Genomic DNA, 21,156 nt, shown 5'->3' with positions numbered 1-21,156 from the left:
TATGTAATCCTTAAATTTGCCATTGTCGCAATCATCTTTATTCTCAAACTTCACTCTTTCTATCAAGTATCCTTCTGGTGCGTATACAAACACCGTAGCTTTGTTGTCATCTTTTACGCACTTAAAATACAAATTATTGTCTGTGAATGACATTTGTTTACGCATTAAATCATCGTTCATATTATCCTCTGGTTTGATCGTATAGTGTTGCAGAAAACGACTATAGTCAGGATTTTTTGGAGGAAAGAACCGAACTGAAACAAAAATATGTGGCTTTATTAAATATAGTTACTGGCAGCATTATCTAACTGTGTTAGCGCTCATATTGGTAAGACAACCCAGAGAAACCGGTCTACCTGGTTAATAGACTTGGTCTTTAACGAGATTTCAAAACGAATTTAAAGTCTTTGAATTCTGTCTAAAATAAAGTGTGATCGTTTTCACCACCTCTGGGTACGCTTTTTTGTATCAAAGCCAAAGGTAATATTAAATTCTTATGGTAACACTTTTTTGAATGAAAGGTTTTAAAGTTGTCTTTACCTCATGGGTTCATTCAATATGTGGACAAAGGGTAAAAACCAGCCTATATGAAGCTGTTAGAAGGACACGTTTGTCTTGATATCAGGGGAGATTAAAAAGAAAGAAATCACTAGTGCTAAATCTGTTGTCAATTTTGTCGATGAGTCCGGAAAACTTGAAATTACTGTCAATGAACAGTCCTTTAAATGTCACACTAGATCTAGAAGACTAAACAATACGGACGTAATTGAAAGGTAAATTTAAAGTATTAGCTGCATCGGACGATTTCTGCCATATCAAAAGTTCAAAGTAAAGATTTCTGAGTATTTTTAAGATGCTCCAAACTTACACACACACACACACACACACACACACACGCACACACACACACACACACACACACCCACATTGGGGAGGGACGTTTTCAACAATACTTAAACTAATTGTAATAATGCAAAAACTTACATTAAAAACTATTTGTGGTGTAAAGAAATTTGACTCAGCTGCACCACTGTTTCAGTACTTAGACGTAATGCAGCTAGAGAAGATATATTTATATTCAATTTTATGTTATTATAAAAAGTTTACTAGTTTATTTCAAACAGTTGTTATTAATAGGAATACGAGAAACTATACTGAGGGTATGCTTATGATACCACCTGTTAAAAAAGACACAAGCAGGTTACAGTGTTACCATAAAGTAGTAAAATGTTTTAACTTTAATTTTAGAGTACTCAAAAATATGCAGGATTTGAAAATTGAATGATATAAAAGTAAATTAAAGGAATTGATAAAAAACAACTCAATCAAACAAACAAAGTGAAATAATTAATTATCGAATGTAGCCTATACCGTTAAACGATTTGTAAATATAAACTAGTATGTAAGAGCGAATAGCCAGTGAAGGGATGAACCATAAGTGTTTGAGAAAAATCAAATTAGATATTAGGTATCAGTGACAGTGAATTTAAAGTTAAACAGAAAAAAAGACAGTTAAAATAAAATGAACCTAATCAAGACAGTGTTTATAGAATATAAGTATAGTTTTAAGTTTTTCAACCGCGCGTGTTTTACAACATATGGTTGAATATTTGTATAAAAAAAATGTTTTTTATGTGAAAAAAGATTTTTGAACTGAACTGAACACACACACACACATTATATATGCTTCGGGGGTTGTTACCTAAATGTCTTTAATAACCATGTAATAAAAGAATATCGATTAATAAATATTGGGTTTACCGTGGCCTTGGACTTCATTCGAATTCGAAAACTGTCCAGAAGCCAAGCTCTGAAGAATCTGCAACAATACATGCCCATTTATCAAACATTCAATTTGTGTGAACCCTGAGCAGCTGTGTAGGTGAATTATGTAAAAACATGTGACTATTATTTCCAAAATGGCCGAACATTTTTAAATTACAAAACTGTATTTTATGGGGTTTTAACACGGTGTAACTCCTAAATGAGTAGCTTTAGAGAAGAAATGTCAAGAATAAAAACGTTTTTAAATGGCATTTACTTTCTAAATAAATCATAAAATATAGGGTTTTCTGTAAGAAAATCTATGTTGGCGGCCATATTGAAAAAATGGCTTTATAATGACTAAATTACTTTTTCAACTTTACCAAAGTCTTTTGAATAAAAATCCAAGGCAGTTTACAATTAAAATTTTTTTGATATCTCTTATAACTTTCGAATAAAAAAGCTGGCACACTTATATCAATCACCCTGTATTTTTTAATACCTTGTAACCCCAAAATCTTACAGCAAAATAACAACCAGCTTTTTCTGCTGGTGATATGGGTTCCCTCAAAGGCGTCTCTTGCCCTACTATATCGTCAATTCGAAAAACGATGTGTTTTACATTTAGGTGCATAATAAATGCACATAATTACACAGTTGGTCGAATAAAGTATAGTACAAAAAACATCTTTCCTTCGAAAAATATACATAGGATGAACGTGCACTGATCTCTTCATTCTTCTTATATTCTTCAGCATCAGAGCAACTGACAACATGTACTCACTGATTGATGGCGTCTTTACAACTAGAAAACTAAACTGCGCCGAACAGACGTATTAGCACGGTCGCTGGCTACGTTACTAGCGACCGTGTCAACCACTGGTGACGTGGCTAGTGACCGTATTAGTCGCTGGCGACGTGGCTAGTGACCTTATTAGTCGCTGGTGACGTGGCTGGTGACCGTATTAGTCGCTGGCGACGTGGATAGCGATCGTGTCAGTCAATGGTGACGTGGCTAGAGGCCGTATTAGTCGCTGGTACCGTGGCTAGTGACCGTATCAGTCGCTGGTGACGTGGCTAGCGACCGTATTAGTCGCTGGCGACATGGCTAGCGACCGTATTAGTCGCTGGCTACGTGGCTTGCGATCGTGCCAGTCAATGGCGACGTGGCTAGAGACCGTATCAGTCGCTGGTGACGTGGCTAGTGACCGTATTAGTCGCTGGCGACATGGCTAGCGACCGTATTAATCGCTGGCTACGTGGCTTGCGATCGTGCCAGTCAATGGTGACGTGGCTAGAGACCGTATCAGTAGCTGGTGACGTGGCTAGCGACCGTATTAGTCGCTGGCGACATGGCTAGCGACCGTATTAGTCGCTGGCGACATGGCTAGCGACCGTATTAGTCGCTGGCGACATGGCTAGCGACCGTATTAGTTGCTGGCTACGTGGCTTGCGATCGTGCCAGTCAATGGCGACGTGGCTAGAGACCGTATTAGTCGCTGGTGACGTGGCTAGTGACCGTATTAGTCGCTGGTGACGTGGCTAGTGACCGTATTAGTCGCTGGCTACGTGGCTTGCGATCGTGTCAGTCAATGGCGACGTGGCTAGAGACTTATCAGTCGCTGGTGACGTGGCTAGCGACCGTATTAGTCGCTGGTGACGTGGCTAGCGATCGTGTCAATCACTGGCGAATTGGCTAAAGACCGTATTAGTCGCCAGTGACGTGGCTAGTGACCGTGTCAGTCGCTGGTGACGTGGCTAGTGACCGTGTCAGTCGCTGGTGACGTGGCTAGTGACCGTGTCAGTCGCTGGCTACGTGGCTAGTGACCGTGTCAGTCGCTGGCTACGTGGCTAGTGACCGTGTCAGTCGCTGGCTACGTGGCTAGCGACCGTGTCAGTCGCTGGTGACGTGGCTAGCGACCGTGTCAGTCGCTGGTGACGTGGCTAGCGACCGTGTCAGTCGCTGGTGACGTGGCTAGCGACCGTGTCAGTCGCTGGTGACGTGGCTAGCGACCGTGTCAGTCGCTGGTGACGTGGCTAGCGACCGTATTAGTCGCTGGCGACATGGCTAGCGACCGTATTAGTCGCTGGCTACGTGGCTTGCGATCGTGCCAGTCAATGGCGACGTGGCTAGAGACCGTATCAGTCGCTGGTGACGTGGCTAGTGACCGTATTAGTCGCTGGCGACATGGCTAGCGACCGTATTAATCGCTGGCTACGTGGCTTGCGATCGTGCCAGTCAATGGTGACGTGGCTAGAGACCGTATCAGTAGCTGGTGACGTGGCTAGCGACCGTATTAGTCGCTGGCGACATGGCTAGCGACCGTATTAGTCGCTGGCGACATGGCTAGCGACCGTATTAGTCGCTGGCGACATGGCTAGCGACCGTATTAGTTGCTGGCTACGTGGCTTGCGATCGTGCCAGTCAATGGCGACGTGGCTAGAGACCGTATTAGTCGCTGGTGACGTGGCTAGTGACCGTATTAGTCGCTGGTGACGTGGCTAGTGACCGTATTAGTCGCTGGCTACGTGGCTTGCGATCGTGTCAGTCAATGGCGACGTGGCTAGAGACTTATCAGTCGCTGGTGACGTGGCTAGCGACCGTATTAGTCGCTGGTGACGTGGCTAGCGATCGTGTCAATCACTGGCGAATTGGCTAAAGACCGTATTAGTCGCCAGTGACGTGGCTAGTGACCGTGTCAGTCGCTGGTGACGTGGCTAGTGACCGTGTCAGTCGCTGGTGACGTGGCTAGTGACCGTGTCAGTCGCTGGCTACGTGGCTAGTGACCGTGTCAGTCGCTGGCTACGTGGCTAGTGACCGTGTCAGTCGCTGGCTACGTGGCTAGCGACCGTGTCAGTCGCTGGTGACGTGGCTAGCGACCGTGTCAGTCGCTGGTGACGTGGCTAGCGACCGTGTCAGTCGCTGGTGACGTGGCTAGCGACCGTGTCAGTCGCTGGTGACGTGGCTAGCGACCGTGTCAGTCGCTGGTGACGTGGCTAGCGACCGTGTCAGTCGCTGGTGACGTGGCCAGCGACCGTATTAGTCGCTGGCGACGTGGCTAGAGACCGTATCAGTCGCTGGTGACGTGGCTAGCGACATTGTCAGCGAAGCTACTTAGAGGGCAAAAGCACTCATCCAAACGACCTTCCAAATAGTTTATAGTTATTTTTTTTTGTAAATATTTTGTGTCAATCTCACTCTTTAAGTGTAACTAACTCATGTTTATTTTAATCAGATTTACTTGAGTTCTAGTAATAAGTGCAGATTGCCAATACTTGTTGTAAAAAAATAAATAAATAATCATTAATAAGACAGCTGTAATGGTATTTTAACTAAATTAATAAAAAAAAAAAAAAAAACAGTTATCTAACGTGAATATTCATCGTTAAGTTATAGAATTAATCCAACCAAAGAAAGTAGTTTTACACAAGATTATACAATTAATTTATTACAAGTTTTTAAATTGAGTAGAAAAAGTTTAATATCGATGCATAACGAAACAGTGATCTTCACTCATAAAGATCACTAAAAAGTGTACTATATTTATAGTAAAATTTATATAAGAGTTTACTTGGTGAAAATGAGTTTCTGCTGTCATATAAACAATAAAAACTTACAATAAACTTTTTTTTTACCACACACTTATTGTTAGAATTATGAAAAGAGCTGTTATATATGAGTATGTTCAGATAAGATCTTACCAGAGATGATCCGAAAACCGCGAGAAACCACAGTGCTTCTTCCATGGCACAGATGGATTGAACCATTCGCAGCCAGGCAGTTGTCTCTGGATGTACGTAGTTTTCCTGTCAAAAGTCAGTGATAAATTGCCGTTAATTGCACGTCAGCGGCATACTTATCTAACAACTTGCGCGGTTTAAAGTCACAAACCATCCAGAAAATTTTACATTCGATAATTCTACGGAATAAAATAATTCGTCGACATTGAAATCGAATAAAAATTACAGCCGATATATCATAAACACTCTGCGGAACAGTGTACTCTGATATGTACGTACATAATAAATCGGGCAAAAAACTAGATCATTTTCAGTGTTGGTATTGTAATTATTTACACATTTACAATGACATTTTGTGGCTTAAACGACCTTTAAATTTTCACAAATACTTTATACTTTTCATTGAAATGGCGACCATACAAAGTAGGTATTTCAAGCCAAGTATGAATGGAGATGAATAGGATGAGTGGCGCGATCTTGTAGTCTTGTTAGTGACTAAGGCCGACATTCATTAGACACAGCTGTTAATTAATAGCCCATACAGCTAATGGCAACTAAGGGACCTACAGTTTATAGTGGAAATCGAACCACTTTTTACTTTCTCCCCCTATACCATAGTATATGGAGAAAGTATTGTTTTCGTAAAAATTTTCGAGTTTGAGTTTTGAGTGGATATATTCCCCAATATATATATATATATATGTGTTATAGTCCTTTAAATTCTGATCAACATTGTACTAATCCCGTTTCCGTATATTTACTCTCACCGCTTACACATGATAAATGTTGTTGACAAACTTATGGGAGAAAGTACAGTATGTGTCAGAATGCTGATACCGTTTATTATTAATACAACTACTTATTTTAACTGTGCTGGATAAAGTGTGTAATTTTCATAATCATAGACTTAAAATCCAGTCCCCCAAATATGTTCAATTTAATTTTCATCATATCCGGGCGACCAAACTTGATTAACACATAATGATGTACGGATTACCGTCATCCGATTTGGGGCTTTAGTGAAATTAAATTGATTAGTTTGAGGGTTAAATGTTTATCAGCGTGCTTATAATTAGAAATACTTAAAAAATTCCAAATAAGCTATTATCTTTTAAAATGTAAAAATATTTGTTTTATGTTTTTAGTTGATCGCTTGGTTTTCTGTATACATAATGGTTTATTTACCTTTTCAATTTATTGTTTTTTTTTCCAAGAATTCAACTCTAGCAAACAAGTATTTATTTATTTTACCAATTAAGGCGTCAAAAATTTGCTATTTTCTGTAATTAAAATTAAAAGTTTGATCAAAAGCTATATCCAATTTTTCTTTTAAAATTTTAAAATTTATGTTCTTTTCTGTGTATGCAAAATTACAGTAACATGTGAAATTATTTTTTACCTTAGAAACAATAATTTAATGATACAATCTTTTAAAATCAAGTGTATTCATTACTATATCAGATCCAACAAACATTAAAAATTCCGAATAATCTTTATTTAATTGTGTCACTACCGAAAGAATAAAGCAGATTTAATTATTTCAAAGTTTTTTTGATTCGGAAAAAATCTATTCTTCTTATAACTGAACTGAAAAATCAAATTGATATGAGATAGAAGTTTAGTCCATCACCGATTGTTTTCGTCCATCCAAATGCGAAATGAGAAAACGCTATGAAATCATCAACCGAATTACTGATCTGGAAAATTGATTTTCAGTTAATTTCTTCCAGTTGACCAAAACTACCAATAAGTTTGAATCACTAATCGAAAGCTTCCAGTAAATTAAATTAAGTACATGCGTTGCGGGTCTAAAGTAGCATTTTTACACTTTAGGGAGAAAAAATCGTTTTTAGCCTCCATGGAGTAAAAATCAGCTGTTATCAACTCGCCTTTACTTCTTCCTTCACCACTTCCTACGTCACGGATCTGTTTTCCTCCCTTCCCATAGAATTTTAGGAATGCAGATACCTAAATCTAATAGTCATATACAGTTTCCACACTCCGGACAGCTCGCCATGACTACTTCCTTCACCACTTCCTACGTCGCAGACCCGTTTTCCTCCCTTCCTATAGAATTTTTTATAGGAATGCAGATACCTTAATCTAATCGTCATAAACAGTTCCCACACTTCGGACAGCTCGCCTTGACTACTTCCTTCACCACTTCCTACGTCGCGGACCCGTTTTCCTCCCTTCGTATAGAATTTTAGGAATGCAAATACCTTAATCTAATCGTCATAAACAGTTCCCACACTCCGAACATCTCGCCTTTACTACTTCCATCACCACTTCCTACGTCACGGACCTGTTTCCCTCCCTTTCCATAGCATTGTAGGATCGCAGATACCTTAATCGAATCATCATAAACAGTTCCCACACTTTGGGCAGCTCGCCTTGACTACTTCTTTACCACTTCCTACGTCACGGACCCGTTTTCCTCCCTTCCTATAGAATTTTAGGAATGCAGATACCTTAATCTAATCTTCATAAACAGTTCCCACACTTCGGACAGCTCGCCTTGACTACTTCCTTCACCACTTCCTACGTTGCGGACCCGTTTTCCTCCCTCCTTATTATAGAATTTTAGGAATGCAGACACCTTAATCTAATCGTCATAAACAGTTCCCACACTCCGAACAACTCGCCTTTACTAGTTCCTTCACCACTTCCTACGTCACGGACCTGTTTCCCTCCCTTTCCATAGCATTGTAGGATAGCAGATACCTTAATCGAATCATCATAAACAGTTCCCACACTTTGGGCAGCTCGCCTTGACTACTTCTTTACCACTTCCTACGTCACGGACCCGTTTTCCTCCCTTCCTATAGAATTTTAGGAATGCAGATACCTTAATCTAATCTTCATAAACAGTTCCCACACTTCGGACAGCTCGCCTTGACTACTTCCTTCACCACTTCCTACGTTGCGGACCCGTTTTCCTCCCTCCTTATTATAGAATTTTAGGAATGCAGACACCTTAATCTAATCGTCATAAACAGTTCCCACACTCCGAACAACTCGCCTTTACTAGTTCCTTCACCACTTCCTACGTCACGGACCTGTTTCCCTCCCTTTCCATAGCATTGTAGGATAGCAGATACCTTAATCGAATCATCATAAACAGTTCCCACACTTTGGGAAACTCGCCTTGACTACTCCTTCACCACTTCCTACGTTACGGACCCGTTTTCCTCCCTTCCCATAGAATTTTAGGAAATCAGATACCTATATCTAATAGTCATAAACAATTTGAATTTGAATTTGAATTATTTCTTTCTTTATTCCAACAAATTACGGTATTTACAAAATATGTACAAAAATATTTAAAGGAAGAACAAAAATATAAGTGAATTTAAAAGAATAAAATTAAATAAACCTTTACATTACATGTATGGTGAAAAAAAACGTACATGTTAATAGGGAATAAGCCGACATGGGCAGCGAGCCTGTGCGTCGACTGCAGTTGCTTCCAAACATACATTATTTATCAAATGCAATAAATAAATAAATTACAGGAGAAATGATGAGGTGAAAAAATGATGTGATGGAGTTACAAGAAAAAAAAATTAAAATTGTGGAATGAATGGCTACGTGAAAAAAAATGTTAGGTGGCATAACTAAGTTTAAATAAAAATAAATCAAATGTAATAGTGACAGGAATTCTACGGCTTTGAAAGTGTGTCTAGAGGGGGTGGGGTGGCGGATAGCGAGTCAGGGTACAATGGTCAGGTCGCATGTCGTGTCAGGAGCGTCGGTGTCTGTAATCAGCTGTGATGATAAGCTCAGCCTCGTCCCCGCCTAGACCAAGTAACCACTCATTGACACGGCGTTTGAATATGTTTAAAGTGGGGGAGTCAAAGAGATTAACACTTTGAAAAAAGTTTTGTAAGTTGCGAAATAGAACATGTGCAATATAAAATGAGTTGGTCGATGAAAAGGATTTGTACAGTTGTAGTGATGTAATTCCAATTCGTGTAGAATATCTAGTATTATGTGTATGGGAAATTATAGAGAAAATGTTGCTATAATTTTTAAAAATATGACTTAGAACATTTTTTATGAAAAGTTGTCTGATCGTTAAAACTGACACATCCTTAAAGAGAGTGTCAGATGGGTAACGCCTGCACTTCCCAAAACCAATTTTTAATATTAACTTTTGTGTTATGTTTAATGGCTCTAAAATACTTTTATAACAACCCCCCCAGCTTATTATTCCGAAAGATAAAAGTGATTGAACAAAAGCATAGTACATTAATTTCATTTCGCTTTCATTTAGAATCTGATTCAGCTGACCGATAGCATAGATATATTTTCTAATTTTACTGTTTAAATATTGAATATGACTAGACCACTTAAGACGGTAATCAAAGACCACTCCTAAATATTTGAATGAATCTACTTTTTCAATAGATTCGCATGTACAGTTGGCGTCGAGGTAATCACCACAGGTGTGAATGACGAGATTTTCTAGATTATAATCAGATTTTAAACTTAAAGAAATTGGCATAAACTTAGTTTTTGATGAATTTAAAGAGAGTATATTCTGGTTTAACCATAACTTGGTTTCCATTAGGTTGTGCAAAGCTTTGTTGCGAGCCTCAGGCCAAGTTTTTCCGCTGTTCAAAATTAAAGTGTCATCCGCAAATAAGAAAAGCTTACCAAAAATATTAAGTTTTGAAATATTATTTATATATATTAAAAATAAAACAGGTCCAAGTGTACTGCCTTGAACTACACCATAGTTAACGTGTTCAATATTACTGTTGGTGTTAAGTATTGATACAAGTTGAGATCTTTGAGACAGATAACTTTTAAACCATTGAAGTGCGTTACCCCTTACGCCAACTGCTTCTAATTTGGAAAAAAGCTTAGATCGATCAACTGAATCAAATGCCTTTTTAAGATCTAAAAATATTAATATTGGATGTTCATTATCTGAAATTGCCGAATTTAAGTCCCTATTAATGTCAAAAAGTGCATCTGAAATGTTTTTGTCCAAGCGAAACCCATACTGACAATCACTCAAAATGTTGTTTGTTTGAAGAAATATAACTAATTGATCTTTTACTATTCTCTCAATTAACTTAGCAAATACACTCAAGAGAGATATTGGTCTGTAATTATTCATATCGGCAAACTCATTGGATTTATAAAGAGGAAAAACTTTAGCAAGTTTGAAACATTCCGGAAATGTACCTGATGAAATGCTTAAATTTACTATATGTAAGAGTGGTTGTTTAAACAAATGGAAATTGGCTTTCAGGACTTCGGCTGAGATACCATCGCAGCCAGGTGCTGACCCACCGCGTAGGCTGTAAATGTATTGTTGCAGTTCGGGTTCAGTGATTGTGTGAAGTGTAAATGTACAATCATGGGCAAAGTCATTGTCATTTACAACTGGGTCCCCACTTGAATCGATGGAGAGTGCTAAATTAGAGCCTACAGAGGAGAAAAAATTGTTGAAATCATTGGCAACTCTTAGACATTGTGCTGGAGATATCTGGTCCGCTGGAACAAACTTATCAATAGGAAAGGAATCTTTTTTACATTTTCTACCAGATATTTCATTGATTATGCCCCAAAACATTTTAGGGTTGTTGCCGGTCAAGTGTAGTTTATTTCTATAATAGTTTCTTTTTGTCAGCTTCAATGAAACACTTAAACTATTTTTAATTTCTCGGTATCGAGTAATAAGTTCGTTATTAAAAGGCTGCTTTTTGACTTGCTTACTTAATTTGTCTCTTACTCTTATTTGATGTATTAGGTCTGACGTTATCCACGGTTTTAACTTTTTGAAACGTGATTTCTTGTTATAAGCCAATTTACTAGCCGCAGAAACAGAATTAGAGATGATTCTGGTAAAATGTTCGGAACAGAAATCAACATTGTCATGACAAGAGGTTATGGGATCCCAGTTGGAATGAGTGAGGAAGTGTGTGAGTAGTGCGTGGTCTAGGTGTGTGCGTGGCGGTGGGTCATAGTGACAGTTCGGTGTCCCCAATGTGATAGTGATCCCGGTGCTGTAGTGGTCGGTAACATTAGTCTGTAACACAGCCGACTTTACACTCTCCAAGTCTTTGTATTTGATAAATATGTGGTCAAGGCAAGTTGCTGTGTTTTGAGTCACTCGTGTAGGTTTGTCAATGCATTGTGTAAATCCCGATCCAGTTAAAATGTTTAAGTACCTATGTGTGAGAACATTCATGTTTAGTATGTCAATGTTAGCGTCTCCAAGATAAATAACCATGTGATCTTTATTGATATTAAATAAGTAAACTTCTAGGTCATGTAAGAACATTTCAACATTACAATCAAAAGTTTTGTATATTGCTAATAGGTTGAAATGTTTGTTGGAAAGAGAAAAGTGTAATGAAATGCCGTAAACGTCCCCAATGGTAATTTCAGTAGCCGTAGCAGATAAATGTTTGTTTACGTAAACAATAACCCCATCGTTCTGATTGCGATAAGTGGAAGTGTGATAAAGGTCAAAGCCCTCCAAGGTAGCCACCCCCTCCCCTCCAGACAGCCAGCATTCTGTGAAAACAATTATGTCAATTCCCGTAATAAAATTATTAAGATATAAACACATTTCATCAAAGTTTTTCTTGTAACTCCTGATATTTGAGTGAAATATACCAATAGAGCTGTCCCCAACATTACGCCTGTAAAATTTAGAATATTCCTCAGTAGAATTGAGGTTTAAACAGTTTAGTTTTTCATTAAATAAATTGTAATTATCACCATCTGCGTGCATGACAACTGTCACAGTGCCCGCTGCCAGTCCCAACCTATAACTATTGTTTGTGCTATTGTTGACATTGGAGAAAAAATAAATAAATAAAGAATGCCTAATTTACCATTGATTTACATAAACATAAAAAATTAAAAACAGTGACTCCATAATAAGTAAATGATTGTTTAACTTTAACTAACAAAATTTTATAAATACATAAATGAAACAGTGCCTATAAAGATATTAAACATTTCTTTTAAATAAAATTAAAAAAAATATTTAGGTTAGCTTTAACTTGCAAATGTTATAAGATCTATAGTAAAATACAAATACTGTAATAAGAATTGAGCATTTCCCTAAAATAAAAAAAACCATGCTGTCATACATTACTAGCAATTTAATAACATACTAATAATAGAAGAAAAAAACTATTGATAAAAAAATACAAACCTAAATAAATAAGAACTAGTGCATATTTCCTGAATGAAAACAAAATAGCTTAAGTACCATATTTATGAAGTAGATTTATCTAGCAAATATTATATTGAATGAATAATAAATTAAGTGGTCCATTATTCATTTGTGTATTGAGTCATGTAACAATAATCATGCATTTTATGGGTAATGGATAACAGAGTTATGGGATATAAATTACTGTGTTATTATACTGAATAAATAGATAAATAATATATAAATAATATATAATTAAATGGATTAATAAAAATGTGTTACATGCATGATTAGTTTATGTTTCTACGAATACCTAAGATACATTATTTGTCGAAGACGTCCAGTTCATGCTGTGCAGTGATCCTGATGGCATCGTCGTGTTCCTTGGGTTTAATGAGTATTTTCCCATTGGTGTAGCCGGCCTTGTGGATCTTCCCCTCACGCTGCATCCTTCTCGCTCGTCCCAGGAGAGTCTTATTATGTATGGTCAGATGATCGTTGAACAGTTTCCACACTCCGGAAAGCTCGCCTTGACTACTTCCTTCACCACTTCCTACGTCGCGGACCCGTTTTCCTCCCTTCCTATTATCAAATTTTAGGAATACAGATACCTTTATCTAATCGTCATAAACAGTTTATACACTCCGGACAGCTCGCCTTGACTACTTCCTTCACCACTTCCTACGTTGCGGACCCGTTTTCCTCCCTTCCCTTAGCATTATTGGTTTGCAAATACTTTAATCTATTGGTTATAAAAAGACCCCACACTCCGGATAACTCGCCTTTTTCCTCCCTTCCCATAGAATTTTAGGAATGCAGATACCTAAATCTAATCGTTATAAACAGTTTGCACACTCCAGACTGCTCACCTTTACTACTTACTCTACCTTTACTTACTACCTTTACTAGGTACTCATCACTCTCTACGTCACGGTACTCAAGCTAGTGTCGTCATTTGATTATTTTTATGATGCATACCGTTTCTGTTCTAATATCTGTGGAATCATGCTATCAGGTATTTCTTTATCTACTGCATTCAAACGTCAACAGCTGATCATATGTCTTTGTTTATGTGTCAAGTACTGCTTCCATAAGGTTTACATTGAAAATTTGAGACCCAGTGTGGCAGATTCCTGAGATACTTTTTTAACGCCATATAGATGTTGGCACTCACCGATATGGTATTTATCACCATGCAAAATTTGAAAACGATTGATTCAGCCGTCTAGGAGGAGTTTGCGTATTACGAAATGCACAAGAGTCGACGTATAAGAGCTTCGCTCGCTTCTCTCGCTCCGCTCAATAAATCAATGACGTCACCACGGCCGTAAATCAGCTGTGGAATATTTTAAAGGGATGTCATCACAGCACCTAACCTGTGGGAAAAGCGTGCACCAGGTTGTTTCATTCTACACGTATAGGGGACATGAGCAAAGGTATTCAAGAACAACTCTTAAGTTAATGCCTACTGTTGTGGCACTGTTTTAAGCGTTTTCCATAATTAAGCGAAAATTTTAATCTAAAATTGTTTTACCATACTTTTTATTATTTCCATTTTATTTTTAAAGCAAAGTACAAGTTTTACGAATATCATGGCGCTAGAGTGTAACCACGAATACTCAAAAGAAACAGTGTGGGTCATAAAAATACACTTATGTTACTGATTCCAAATTGCTTAAATAGAATCGTCTAAACCATATGTTAATGTTATTAGTGTAGGATTCGGGACAGTTACGCGATTTTTTTTCTTATGACTCATACCGTATTCTGTTAGAATATTCGTGATTGTATCCAAACACTAAATCTTAGGACTTTACAATTGAGTTTGAAGTGTGGCGTAGTCATTTGCACCGTCCAAAGTCAATGATAAAAGACAATAAAGTGCAAATGGGTTAGCCTAGATTGGACACAAGCAAAATGAAAAATGGCGAGGAAATCGACTGCTGTCTATTCCTAGTGTGGGCCTTGTGCATTCAGACTGCACCCTACCAACTTGTTGTCACCAGGAATTATCCATTTATGGTTCTAGGGTCATGAATAAGCCAATAAGACAATAAAACGTTTAATTCACATGATTCAGAGGGAAATCAAGGAGTACAAACTAGTCACCACCAGTCAGTTAAACCAGTCAGTTAAACCACTTAGTTATGCGCCAGGGTGGTTTCACGTTGAAGGCTGCGTCACTGTTCCAAACATTTGGACAATTGACTTCGCGATGGTTGTATCGGTAAATGTTAGCTGTTTTTTTTAGAGGTCGAAATTTCAGTTGAAACCGATAGCTAATGGATATTTTAAAACAGGGTCCTTTTGTGGTTTTGAAGACAAGTGTAAATTCTTTTTCATACGAGGGGTCCAACGTTTTCGGTAGACGGTTAATGTACACCCCTTCAACGTGGTCAACTGGACAAGAGTCTAGAAATAACCTTTCTAAGATTAAATTCTCATAAGTTATGTATCCAATTGCAAGGAGGGTTGATTGTATCGATCCGTCCTCTTTTCTTTCTTTCTTGGTGTATTGTTGGCACTTGAGCTTGATGTTTGAGTCAGCTTTTAAAGTGATAGAGGAAGGTTCACCGACAAATTCAGCATCTTTGATAAAATCCATGATTTCATAATTACCCCATGGAAACAATTCTTCTTCTAAAAAAAACACAGTAAGTTTATGTCACCATAGTAGGAGTTTAAAATTTTTCAATATACATTTTAAATAATATTTTTTTTTTTTTATTTACTAAAAGTAAATCAAAATGTGTCTTAAACACTAAGTATATTTACCCTTATAATATTAAATCACAGGAGGTATATACATACAAAAGATGGTAAGTGTTGATCGATTTCGATTGGACAGTCCAATCATCATCATACCCAATATGCGAATGATAATAATATCGATATCGTCACTACTTATATCCTGTTGGCTACCAGAAGTCCTGGGTAAGACTTTTCTAAAAGTACAACTGAAGTCAATATTTTCTTATTTTTAACTAGCGTATTTCTATTTTTCTTATACATATACAATTCATTCCAAGCATTCATCACTTATATTTTATACAATTCTTTAAAATACATAGATGGGCCTCTATGTTGTATCAAGTATAGTGTGACATTTGATCTTTCAGGTTTGTTCTTTCTCCAACAACATATTTTATGTAAATATATCTACCCGTGAGTCAACAGTATAAGTGTAAATATATTTTAATAGTTATTAGTCGTATTTGTATATACTTTCATGAAAATACAACGTATTAAATAATTATAACGCACAAAATATCTCATTGATATCCTATTAACTGTTGTACATTATATAAACATAGTTTACTTAGAACTTTTGTAATTCTTTTTGTAAATACTTACTCTCATAGTTAATTTCTGCATCCCCCTGAAAAAATATGAAAAACTTGAATGACATACTACATAATTGTGACCTCCTAGCTGGATTACAGGACGATAAACAGTCTGTATAAAACACGAGTTAACAGCTCATACGATGTATTTTGAAATGTAAAATGCAATTACGATTTGGTAATGATTGGCAATAGTTTAAATTTCAGAATAAAAAATATTGGGGTAAAGCTAGGAAAATAGACTTCTTGTGGTCTAAAAATGTATCCAACAATATACCTGCGACCATAATCTGGACATCCCTGACATTTGGACCATATGGTCAAAGTCCATAGTATATTTCATAAAATGTGTAGAAAAAAATATTTTTTTTTATATGAAGTTTAAAATACAAAATAAAATTGAATTTAATTCATGCATGTTGTTTCACGCAATCTTTTACAATGTTTAACATAGAATATCAGTAAATTTACAAAGGTCAAACCTTGTCTCTATCTATCACAATGGACTTTGCACATGTTCTAAATTTTCCTTGGTCTTGTTCAAATTTTAATGGGAAAACGAGGCCATTAAAAAGTCGTATTGCATTCGTGTGAATGTTTTTTTAAAGAATGTGGTTGAGTGTCGTGGTACTGAAAGGTTGAATTTGCCACGAAGAGGATATCTATAAATGCTTTGAGAACTGTACGAATGATGGGGATTCTAAGATGTAAAGGTAAGTATTCGATTTAAATGGTCTTGCTTAGCTTAATCTAGTCATATGACGTAACATTTTAAACTTACAATCACAGTTTTCTCTTTGCAATCCATCAGTTGTGGCTTCCCTATTTGTAATTTGATGTAGTACTGAAATGTAATGAGCTTGTAGATTCTAGCGAGACACCGAGGTACTTCCCCAACCAACGTGTACATTATGGTGTATTCTATCTCCTCATATCCGTATTCATCCCTAACCCATTCTGGCTGCCCAACTATATCTGCGAGGTCCTTCAATTTGTCACAATCTTCTTTGCTCTCAAACTTCAATCTATCAACCAAGTATCCTTCTGGAGCGTATACAAACACCGTAGCTTCATCGTTCTGTTTTACGCACTTAACATTCAACGAAAATTGAAATGACGTTTTTCTACGTGCTAGAAGATCGTTCATACTATCCTCCGGTTTGATCGTATTGTGTTGCAATAAACCATAAAAGAGTTCATATTTTTTAGGACAAAACAGAACTGAAACAAAAATATGTGGCTTTATTAGAACTAGTTAATGACAGCATTATCTAACTGTGCTATTTCTGGTATTGTTAAGGCAAATCAGAGAAACCTGGACCACTTAGTGGTAGTAGTAGTTGTGCTGGGAGGTGTAGACTTGGCCATGTAAACTTTTTTTTTGTTTAGAATTTTGAGTGTTCGAATTTGTTATAAAATATAAAGTGTAATCGACCACATCTAATTAAATAAATCGTTTCAATGGAAAATGAAATACTGAATTCTTATCGTTACATTGGTACGCTTCATGCTGGTACCTTCAGGAGCAGTCCATCAGAAACTATATATGTCACTCTTGGTCAGCTACCTTTGGACATATTTATAAAATCTGAAGCACTCAAGGCATCCTACATTTTATAGGTTGTAAATCTTTGGAAGGACGACCTGTCTGGGGCAGGCCACTGCACCATTGCCAAAGCTGCCGAGGCTCAACACGCCTCTAGTGCGGGGGTTTGCCGAGGCTCAACATGCCTCTAGTGTGGGGGGGGGGGGGGGGTTGGGGGCTGCCGAGGCTCAACACGCCTCTAGTGCGGGGGTTTGCCGAGGCTCAACATGCCTCTAGTGTGGGGGTAGGGGGGGGGGTTGGGGGCTGCCGAGGCTCAACACGCCTCTAGTGCGGGAGTTTGCCGAGGCTCATCATGCCTATAGTGCGGGGGTTTGCCGAGGCTCAACATGCCTCTAGTGTGGGGGGAGGGGGGGGGTTGGGGGCTGCCGAGGCTCAACACGCCTCTAGTGCGGGGGTTTGCCGAGGCTCAACATGCCTCTAGTGTTGTGGGAGGGGGGGGGGGGGGTTGGGGGCTGCCGAGGCTCAACACGCCTCTAGTGCGGGGGTTTGCCGAGGCTCAACATGCCTCTAGTGTGGGGGGAAAGGGGGGGTTGGGGGCTGCCGAGGCTCAACACGCCTCTAGTGCGGGGGTTTGCCGAGGCTCAACATGCCTCTAGTGTGGGGGTAGGGGGGGGGTTGGGGGCTGCCGAGGCTCAACACGCCTCTAGTGCGGGGGTTTGCCGAGGCTCAACATGCCTATAGTGCGGGGGTTTGCCGAGTCTTAACATGCCTCTAGTGCGGGGGGAGGAGGGGGGGCTGCCGAGGCTCAACACGCCTCTAGTGCGGGGGTTTGCCGAGGCTCAACACGCCTCTAGTGCGGGGGTTTGCCGAGGCTCAACATGCCTATAGTGTGGGGGTTTGCCGAGTCTTAACATGCCTCTAGTGCGGGGGTTTGCCGAGGGTCAACATGCCTCTAGCGCGGGGGTTTGCCGAGGGTCAACATGCCTCTAGCGCGGGGGTTTGCCTAGGCTCAACACGCCTCTAGGGCGGGGGTTTGCCGAGGGTCAACACGCCTCTAGTGCGGGGGTTTGCCGAGGCTCAACACGCCTCTAGTGCGGGGGTTTTCCGAGGCTCAACAGTGTTTATGAAAAATGTGTATATAAACATACCTCCTTATTACATGTGATTAAGGCTTTACAACAGTCTACCTACTAATTTAATAGAAGTTTACGCAACGATTGCGTTAACACTATTTACGTGAGTTGTGTACACTACTTTACCTACGAAAGTGTTTTAAATACTAAAAATCACTACTCATAACTTTTAAGAGAGGTTATGTTTTCGTTTATAACCTCTCATTGCCACTGACAGTGATGCAACAAAACATTGTATCAAACACTAATTGCACCAATCAACAATTACATTGGCCTGAACAGCTGATTACTTGAAATTCAAATCATTATAATTTTACTTCTCGTCTCTCGATCATTGAACCTCATTGGTCCGTTACCCGTGTTGTTATGAGTAAAACTATGCTGTTATGAATGTAAACAATGCTGTTATGAGATACTTATCAATTCTAAGAACTGTACTGAAACGGCTAATTTAAAAAACTGTCGTAGGTAAAAGAAATTAACAGTATTTCAAAATTTATAAATGATTTCAAACAATACCTTATACAGAAAAACTATTATTCGATTTCCGATTATCTAAATGGAAAGTAAATGTATTTTAGTTTAAGCTATGTAGATTTTAGTTTAATTTTGTGGTGTTTAAGATGTCTGACAATATCACCTGTTTCACCAGCTAACGCTGGATTTGGGAAATGTTTCTTGATAATTAAGTAATATTTCATTTCAATCTTTTCAATTCTAAAAACTAAACTGAAGGGGTATTTAAAAAACTGCTGTAGGTAAAACTATTAAATGCTTTAGACGAATTATGTCAAATGCAAAAGTTTAAGACTGAAGTTTTTTTTAGGATTTTTAAGTTTCTCCAAAAACACACACACACACACAAACATTGTATACTACAGGTTGTTACCTAAGTTTCAAATAACTAGCTAAATAAAAGAATATTGATTAATGGATAATTGGTTTTACCGTGGCCCTTGACACTAGTTCCAAAAAGGTTTCTAAAAGCTGAGCTCTGAAGAATCTGCAACAATTTAGGATCATTTGTTAAACATCCAATGGTATATTAGGCTTTAACTTAAAAATACATATTATTTAGATTATTTAATTGTTACTCTTAAATAGGCTAGGTATATTATACATACAGTGTGTAAATTAAGTATGGAAACAAATCTGTATTTTTAAAACCGAAATAGATAGAAATATTCTATTTGTGGCAATAATAGTTAACAAAGATTCCGCAATTTTTCACATGAAAAATATTTTTTTACCCCCCTAACAGGGTAGGTGGTAGGGGGTGACTTATTTTTTTCAAATAGCAACCCCTATTGAGTGACCCCTCATTTTGAAGGGTTTGTCAAAAGAAACACAATGACGCAAATCCGAGGTGAATATCTCACTCCTAGCTAACATGGCGGATATTCCAAAATGGGCTTTTTTTTACAAAAATTAAATTTTTCATTACCCACCATTTAGGCTAGGGGTGAAATATCTACCTCGGGTTTGCGTCATTCTTTTTCTTTTAACAAACCCTTCAAAATGAGGGGTCACTCAATAGGGGTTGTTGTTGAAAAAAATAAGTCACTCCCACCTCCTACCCTGTTAAAGGGGTTGAAAAAATATTGTTGATTAAAAAAATTGCGGAACCTATGTCAACAATCAATTCCACAAACAGAATATTTCTATCTATTTCGGTTTTAAAAATACAGATTTCTTTCCATTATTTGTGAAATTGGTGCTTTTCACGTACAATAAATCAAATTTTGGAATATCCGCCATTTGGGCTAGGAGTGAGATATTCACCTCGGATTTGCGTCATTGTGTTTCTTTTGACAAACTCTTCAAAATGAGGGGTCACTCAATAGGGGTTGCTATTTGAAAAAAATAAGTCACCCCCTACCACCTACCCTGTTAGGGGGGTAAAAAAATATTTTTCATGTGAAAAATTGCGGAATCTTTGTTAACTATTATTGCCACAAATAGAATATTTCTATCTATTTCGGTTTTAAAAATACAGATTTGTTTCCATACTTAATTTACACACTGTATATTGTAATATGTCAATGTCCAAAGAACGATGCCAAATGATTTCACTGAATTTAATGCTTAATTAATTTAGATCATTACTCATAAAATTGTATTAAGAAACTACATACAAACTTGTATTTCCATTATTAGTAAAATTAAAATAAGGGTTATCTGGGGGAAATGAGTTTCTGCTGTTATATAAACAACATGAACACATACTAAACTAATTTTAGCTATGAGCCTATCGTTAAAAATTAACAGAATGGCAATTAATACATATAAGTAGATTAAGACATGATCTTACCAGAGATGACACGAAAACCACGAAAACCCACAGTGTTACTTCCATGGCACAAATGGATTGAACCATTCGCAACCAGGCGGTGTGATATCTGGATGTAAGTACATAGTTTTGCTGTCAAATTGTTAGTGATAAAT

The 21,156-nt window shown here is 37.9% G+C and overlaps 1 protein-coding gene across 1 annotated transcript; it reads right to left on the bottom strand.

Annotated features, from left to right (window-relative positions):
- Positions 1-14,771: 14,771 nt before the first annotated feature.
- On the bottom strand, positions 14,772-21,085 carry LOC128988010 (uncharacterized). The gene is made up of 5 exons (XM_054409175.1): positions 21,023-21,085; positions 19,660-19,714; positions 16,814-17,253; positions 16,043-16,067; positions 14,772-15,328 (listed from the first exon to the last, which is right to left on the bottom strand). The coding sequence occupies exons 1-5, from the start codon at positions 21,065-21,067 to the stop codon at positions 14,817-14,819; spliced, it is 1,077 nt and encodes a 358-aa protein (XP_054265150.1). The 5' UTR covers positions 21,068-21,085; the 3' UTR covers positions 14,772-14,816.
- Between the last annotated feature and the right edge of the window lie 71 nt (positions 21,086-21,156).

The sequence above is a fragment of the Macrosteles quadrilineatus genome, unplaced genomic scaffold (assembly GCF_028750875.1).
Source record: "Macrosteles quadrilineatus isolate MER2022 unplaced genomic scaffold, UCM_ALF_1.0 Scaffold_2__2_contigs__length_208266976, whole genome shotgun sequence".
Taxonomy (NCBI): Eukaryota; Metazoa; Arthropoda; class Insecta; order Hemiptera; family Cicadellidae; genus Macrosteles; species Macrosteles quadrilineatus.
The sequence above is the reverse complement of the archived record's forward strand: the minus strand, read 5'-3'. Positions and strand labels throughout refer to the sequence as shown.